Raw genomic sequence first — 7,950 nt, forward strand, 5'->3', positions numbered from 1 at the left:
CGTGTCCTAACTTCCTTTAAGATCCTGCTATTATTATTATTATTATTATTATTATTATTATTATTATTATTATTATTATTATTATTATTATTATTATTATTATTTGTATGTAACAACTTGCCTCCTCCGCAAGACTCCTAAGCGTCATTTCTCATGATGTTTAGGAGTTAGCAGGCCGTCATCCGAGGCAACGTCAGCCTCAGATCCGACCTCCATCTTTCAAGGCTACGTTGGACCCGACCTCCATTTATCGCGGACTGGTGCTGGCCTGCATGTTGTTCGATCTTGCACTATCATTTCTTCAACACCTTCCCCCCTGACAGAAGTCGTGATCATTTTCTCTAAAAAGGGATTCTAACCTCCTCGCCTTGGATGCTAAACTGGCCAGATCTTGAACGTCGTGGGCCGTTAAAGCCTCCCGCAGTCGTGTATGCATATTCCTGACCACCAGGTTGGTCATTTCGCTCTCCTCAATGACTGTCGGGCAACGCCCCTTTATTAGACGTGTCCTTTCGATGAACTGTGAGGCTGTCTCTTCTGGATATTGTTTCATTTCCAACAAATCGGAAAGAGAGACGGCTGGTAACGGGTTGAAGAATCTAACATGGAACGCCATCTCTAAACCTTCCCAGGTTTGTATTTGCCCAGGTGGCAGATTTACAAACCATGAAAAAATTGTCCTGGTAAGAGACAAACCAAATAGTTGCAGTTTATAAAAAGGGTTATTATCGACTTCTCCTAACTGTGCTGTGAACCGACCCACATGCTCTATGGTGGACGATCCGTCTTCTCCCGAGAAAGCATGAAAGTCTGGCGGTCGATAATTCTTTGGGAGAGGAAAATCGTTAATGATCCTTTCTGGAAAAGGTCTTTGATATGCCGTTCTATTCACCGTTTGCGGATTCATTCCGAAATGCACCCGCAGAACTTTAGCGATGTATTCCGGATCTACTCTGGGTGGAACATGGTCGAATACAGGAATGAGATTATGAGCTTGTCCCCCCAACCTCTCTTCTCTGGGGACGGTTGGCTCGGCTGGGATGGGATTGTGAGCTTGTCCTTCCAATCTTTCTTCTCTGGTGACGGTTGGCTCGGCTGGGATGGGATTATGAGCTTGTCCCCCCAATCTTTCTTCCTTTACGATATTCGGCTGAGTATTATCAACTCTTGGTCCCAAAGGAACATTATCTGGGGAAGTTAGAGGAGTCTTCCCCATATTTGTTCGGTTGAAAGTTGTGACGCTTGGAAATGTATTATCAACATATGTTGGCCCTGCAAACGTTGATCCTGGAAAAGTTGACTGAAAGCGAGAAGGTGACAAGGCTTGAGGCATGTTTGAATGTAGTGTGAATTTAGAGAACGTCTGATCCAACATGTTCTGCATTAGATTTTTTTGTTCACGCAACATGAGGTTTTGCTGCTCACGCAACATGTTTTGCGATGACCAAAATTTGCTTATTGTTCAATTGTTTAACATAAGACACCCAATCGGTAGGTACTTGTGGTGTTTCCCCTGCATTCGGTATAGCAGGTGGTGAAATTATTTCTCCTACCGGTGTTGAAGACGCTTGAGGTTGTGAACCTGCCATATGGATCCTTCTAATGATTCGGCCAGACCTCAATCGTATAAAATTCTCTATTGACGTAGGATCAGCAATCTTATCTTTCTCCCACTGTGGTCGCCAATTTGTTGATGTAAATTTTTCAACAATAAAAAGTAAAATCCGAAAATAAGAAATTATCTCCGAATTTGATATAATTAGTGCCGGATATTAGGAATCTCAAAACATTGTACGGTACATAAATAAACTGGAAAATAAATGCTACCGACTGAAAATTAAAGAATGATCCCCAAATCACTGACTTTGTTGTCGTTTGAAGATGATTGAAGATACTCTGCCAGTTGCTGACCCCAATCCTTAAATATTCCTCAGAAGAGATGTTTCGGAACCGTCGCCAGGAACCGCCGTCAACTGCCCACAACGAAATATTTTGAAACGTCGTCTGGTCAGTTACGACAACTGTCTCGCCAACCGCATAACCCAACCAACCAATCCAGAGACTAACTGGTCGCTAGACCAAACGACTCATTGGTCGCCCCATCAAGCGACCACCCTCTGGTCTTTCCAGACGATTCAATGGTCGCCCCAACCAAGCGACTGAACTACTGTTCACTTAATTAGACGTCTAATTAACAGACCTTCTTCGCTTGGTCCAAACTCCGTATTGGCCGACTCAACCGATGGCGGACCAACCGACTGCAAACCATCCGATCCGACTGCAGACCATCCGACTTGCCTATCCGACCACAGACTTTCCGACATGCCTATCCGATCCCTGACCTTCCGACCTGCCTATCCGACCACGGACTTTCCGACCTGCCTATCCGACCGCAGACCTTCCGACCTGCCTATCCGACCATTGACTTTCTGACCTGCCTATCCGACCGAGGACCAACCAACTTGCCTGTCCGACCGCGGACCTTTCGACCTGCCTGTCCGACCGCGGACCTTCCGACCTGCTTATCTGACTGCGGACCAACCGACCGTGGACCAACCGACCTGAGTGCATATTTTCTCCTTTTCCGCCCGACTTCGTGTCCTAACTTCCTTTAAGATCCTGCTACCATTATTATTATTATTATTATTATTATTTTTGTACGTAACAAATTTATTTTCTCGATTGATAATATATATTTTGTTTCGATCATCTCTGGTTGCACTCCAAATATGCGTCATTCTTCCATGACCGACTAGGAATTCATTTCCTCTTATTCTCAGTTGAATGGAAATTAAATTCGTTTAAAATAATATCGATTAAAAACTCAAATAACACCGATAAATAATTATATGCTTTGTAGAATATATCAGCTTTTAGTTTTACATTTTATTTATATTATATTAATATAAATAATATATTTCATATAATAACATCATATACTTTTCTATAATTCATTGTATACTATTAATATAAATAATAACTGTCGCCACTATTACGTATAAAACTATAAATAAATATATTGTTGAAGATTAAATTCTAAACCCACGATCTGTCGTGTATAATTAAAATAAAAGTAAAACAAAATAAATCTAACTTTATTCCTTAGCATAGCCGGATTCAGATATGCAAATTTAACGAACAGTATTGTGTTCTTAAAGCTAATGACGCAACTCCTCTTGAAAAAACCGCTAAGATTTAGGGTTTCTGCCGTTATATGAAAAATAATGGCCGTTGCCCTAATTTATACCCCTCCGTCCCAGTACAATAGTCTTGTTTACTATTTTTGTCCGTCTCAAAACAATAGTCTTATTTCCATAAATAACTATATCACTATAAGACTACCCTTACTCTTTCATTATTATTACACAATTGTCACTACCTTTTACACAATACACTCACAAGGGCAAAAATATCTTTTACCTATATTTTTTACTCACTAACACAACCAAGACTATAGTTCCGGGACAGAGGGAGTATCAATGGGCTTCATCACTCAATTAATAAGTTACCCGATATATGCACATAGGAGATCCGTGTTTACTAAGGGGTGTTTGGCAAATAGCTTTTTGAAGAGCTTTTAGCTTTTTGAAAAGCTTTTAGCTTATTGAATAGCTTTTAGCTGTTTGACCAGTTAAAAAACTAATTTAGATGTTTGGTAAATTAGCTTTTTAGAATAGCTTTTTGGACCAAAAAAGTTAATTTCTGAAAAGCTAATTTACTCGTTTTGAAATAGCTTTTTTCTGTAAAAATTTTTTTATTCCTTATATGCCCTTAAAAATTTATTATAAATTTTCCACAAATAAATATATTTTGATTATTTATTAATTATATTAGAATATTTTATTATATTATAGTTTTACTTTTATAAATTTAAAATAATTAATTTTTATATAAAAATTATTTTAATGGTAAAATATATAAATTTATTAAAATAAACATAAAATAAAAAATATAAATATTAATAATTTTTTTTTTATTAAAATTACATTATATAAATTTTATACTAAAAATAAATTAAATTTATTGAAAATTATAAATATAATGAACTAATCGATAACTAACATAATAAATATATACATGAAAAATTTATTATTTTATATTTTACATCATTTTCAATAAATAAAAACTATTTATATATTTTAATAAAAATATATTATTTTTTAAATCTAACTATAATAAAAATAAATACTTTTATAACACTTTTACAATTTTCAATAATTAATAGCAAAAAATTTAAACATTCAAAACTCAAAAAAACATAATTGAATATATTGGAAACAAGAATAAAATAGAAATGTCCTCGATTGTTATTTTACGTATAAACAGCTAATATCAAACGGTTATTTTACCAAACATTTTAATACAAACAACTAATCGAATCAGCTAGTTAAACTAGCTAATTGAATCAGCTAACAGCTATCAGCTAATTACCAAACACGCCCTAAATAAACCCAATAAATTAAAAATTACTTAATATAGACTTAATTATAATCCAAATAGTTATTTTTAGACGTTTAAACCACAATCGAATTTTTTAATCCAAATATATGTCATATCTACGCTATAAGCAGGCGATGGAAACAGAACTCCAACGGCATTAGAGCAAGTAAAGCTACACTGTCTGTCAAAAGCATATTTCCTCATTCTTCAATTCAAACTATAGAAATATATATATATATATATATATCTCAACGAACCTACACATTTTGGTTTTAGTAATATCTCCATGATTCTTACAACCATATTTCAATTATCTTAAACTAAGATTTTCTACTTGTACATCAAGAGGAGGATAGGCAGGTTGGCTTACCGATCGGCAGAGCCTCTGAGGCCGCTGAGTAACCGGCGACGAATATCGGAAAGGTGACCCCATCAACGATCCATAAGCCCCTTGGCCGTTATCGCGAATGCTCTCGCCCATTGATGTCGCCCTGCGACTGTGATGCTGCACAGACATCGACTCAGCCATTAGACGCTGTTTCGTGGCATCGTCTACGTATAACAAATCATCGATCCTCGACATCAAGTTGAAGGCTAGGCTCTCCATCACCCTCGAATAGCTTTCCAAAATCGACTGCCCGACATCCTGCATGGATCAAGATTTAATTTTTCTAGCTCCGAATCGAATTTATGAAAAATCGAAAAAAGGGCTATGAGAATCTAACTTTGTTATACTGAATCTTGTTCATGTCAAGTGTTGTTTGTGGGAGGCCTGGAAAGTGTTGCTTTAAGCTCTTTAGGAGGGTTTCAGCTCTGTGTGCAAAAAGTTTGCTCTTTTCTGAATCACTGCATAGCCCTTTCACAGCAGTTCCCCAAAAAGAGCTCGATTTCGAATGATTGAGCTTCTTTTTTTGATGTTTTAGCCTCCATAAGTGTGTCGCAGATTCGATCCTATTTGCGATCTCCAACGTGCTGTACTCTGATGAAAGGTCGAGGCAATCCAGCAGACAATCGACAGAGAATTGATCGGCAGTTATGTAACGGTGGATGATTTCGCCTAAACATGCCTTCTCACTCTGAGAAAAAAGAACAGGATTCTCGATGTAAATTATAGAGTAGATCAGTCATACAGAAAATGCTGATTTTCAAATACCTTTGGTAAGCTATCGAGATAAAGTTGTGGCACCTCCATCTCCGCGAGGACGCCGCTGTTGATTGCTACGGCGGCTTTGAAAATCTGAAGCGTACATTCTTTGCAGTGCTGTAATCGATTTCTTGTCTCCTCGGATAAACCGTTTGCGGGAACTTTTGGGAATGGCAGCCACCATTTTTCTTCGAGTGTTACTGATGGTCTTCTACGTGAAGGTGAACTTGTATATGCCTCGATGTTTTCGCCGCTGGCGACAACTATTCCACGGTCGATGTAGTAGAATTCAGTGTCGCGAAATCCATCTAAGATGCTGATCAACATCCCGTCGAGTTTTTTCAGGGCTGGAAGGTTTATGTATAAGTCGGATCTCTGGTGAGGCACCATGATCTCAAAGCTCCCTCCGCCGGGGAATTCTTGAACCGATGGAACGAGCTCTACAATGGAGTCGCTCACACACAATAGCCAATCCATCTCTCGCTGCCACATCGTCTTTTTCTGTGGTGCCAATGGCTCCAACTTCCAGAGCTCGCCGAAAACAGTAGCTATGAAATTTCATTTTATGAAGGAATGTTAACAAGAATCGAAGGCAGTGATAAGATGAACAAATCAATGTAATGTATCTGGTTGAATTTAGAAGCGTGTGAAAACATTCGAACCTGCAAGGTTAGTGATTGCATTGGAGATTGCCAGAGCAGTGCTTACTCCTTTTCCTCCACCGGACATGTCCTCTCCTAGCAAGAGTTTTGCAAATCGTTCCTTCATCAATTCTGCCTCTGCATCAGAAAAAGGCTAATGAATTCAACTCAGTAAACGAAAATTCAACTGATGTCTTCCAGTGAAGTATGAACAAGCGAGCCTCAATAGGTAATTGACCTCTGCCTCTTCGTTTCAAGTACTGCTTACCGTGTTCATCAATGGCGTTGTACCGTCTACCACTCTACCTAGACCTAATCTACAATTTGCTGCTAGCTTTGGAGATAATCAGGTAAAATTTATTTTGCCTAATCAGTATGAGGTAGAGGAGTACGAAATGCTATGAAAATGCTAGCAACAAAATGTATGAATGCAGATTGATTTTTAAACTTATCTTTCCCCCTTTTTCGATTTTATTAGTAATCAGTATGCTTCTGCTACTTTGCACTACGTTTTCGAACACAGAGCGGTTTATATGCCATTGATGAGTTTATTCATCGATTTACTTTACCAAACAAAATGTAACGTTGATCGGACGATCAAAATTGGAAGGAGAACCTCACCGGCTACTTCAGGCGTGTCAGATTTCTCTCTGCCGCTCTTCTCCGCCGGAAAAACGACGTGCCTGCCTCCAACTACCGGCAACATGATCGGCGGCGGCGGAAAACACTCCGAACTAGAATCCAAAGCCGTCAGAGATGCAGCAGTGCTGGCCAACGCCAGTCGACGATCAGAAGAAAATGTAGCGACGCTCGAAGTCGAACTCTCCGACTCACTGACATCTGCGCTCAAACTGTAACCGTCTTCGAAGCCGCGGGACTGCAGATCCTCGAACTCATCATCCGATTGCGAAATAACACCGGAATCCATCTCCCGAACCGAACAAAAACACAAAAAAGGGCTGCAAAAACTTACATCAATCTCAGCCTTCAACGGCACAATTTCAACATAAACAGGCTGGAATCATTGAAGACCGAAAAGCCGGTGCGGAATTGGAATGATTTCCGAAGAGAGAGAGAAGAGAGAGACAAGGATAGGGAAAGGAAAGTGAAGCAATAAAGTAAAAGCGAAAGCAGTATGTTTGATGGAAAGGTGTATTGTATAAATGTGCAGTAGGAAGAGTAGGAGAGTGAGTACCAAATTACCAATACAACAGATACATACATATATATATACATACATATATATATTGTCCGCAGACGGCGGCCCCACCGTCACATGGTGGTGGCCGCCTCTGTCCGGCAAACAGTTTCGCGTCGGAATTTGGGAGAATTTTCACCGAATCCATGGACCTCAGCTCCCAATGTTATGGATACATTGTGGACTTTCGCACCGTCATCCGGGTCGTCGTTTGTTTCAAAGATTTTGATAGAATTTTATGGGATTTGGATTTTAAAATTTCATGAAATTTATGTTTGGTTTAAAAAAATAATGGAATTTAAAATAATAGATTTAAAAACATGTCCAAAATCCTACAAATGAAGAATTTATTTTTAATGGGGTACCTCTATTACTTTTAAATCTTATTCAATGGGATTATAAATTTTACTTTTATACTCTTATATAAAACAAAATATTATATATTATAAATATATTTATATAAAATTAAATTAAATAATTTTAAACTTAATTTTTATTTGAATTATATATTAAATTAAATTAATACT

General features: G+C 38.1%; 1 protein-coding gene across 1 annotated transcript; it reads right to left on the reverse strand.

Annotated features, from left to right (window-relative positions):
* Positions 1 to 4,579: 4,579 nt before the first annotated feature.
* Positions 4,580 to 7,522, reverse strand: LOC127264288 (rop guanine nucleotide exchange factor 1-like). Its single transcript, XM_051293738.1, has 5 exons — positions 6,847 to 7,522; positions 6,247 to 6,363; positions 5,594 to 6,132; positions 5,166 to 5,516; positions 4,580 to 5,086 (listed from the first exon to the last, which is right to left on the reverse strand). Exons 1-5 carry the CDS (start codon positions 7,151 to 7,153, stop codon positions 4,751 to 4,753), a joined length of 1,650 nt encoding a protein of 549 aa, XP_051149695.1. The 5' UTR covers positions 7,154 to 7,522; the 3' UTR covers positions 4,580 to 4,750.
* Positions 7,523 to 7,950: the final 428 nt, after the last annotated feature.

The sequence above is a fragment of the Andrographis paniculata genome, unplaced genomic scaffold, assembly GCF_009805555.1.
Source record: "Andrographis paniculata isolate CXL003 unplaced genomic scaffold, ASM980555v1 Contig70END, whole genome shotgun sequence".
NCBI classification, from domain to species: Eukaryota; Viridiplantae; Streptophyta; class Magnoliopsida; order Lamiales; family Acanthaceae; genus Andrographis; species Andrographis paniculata.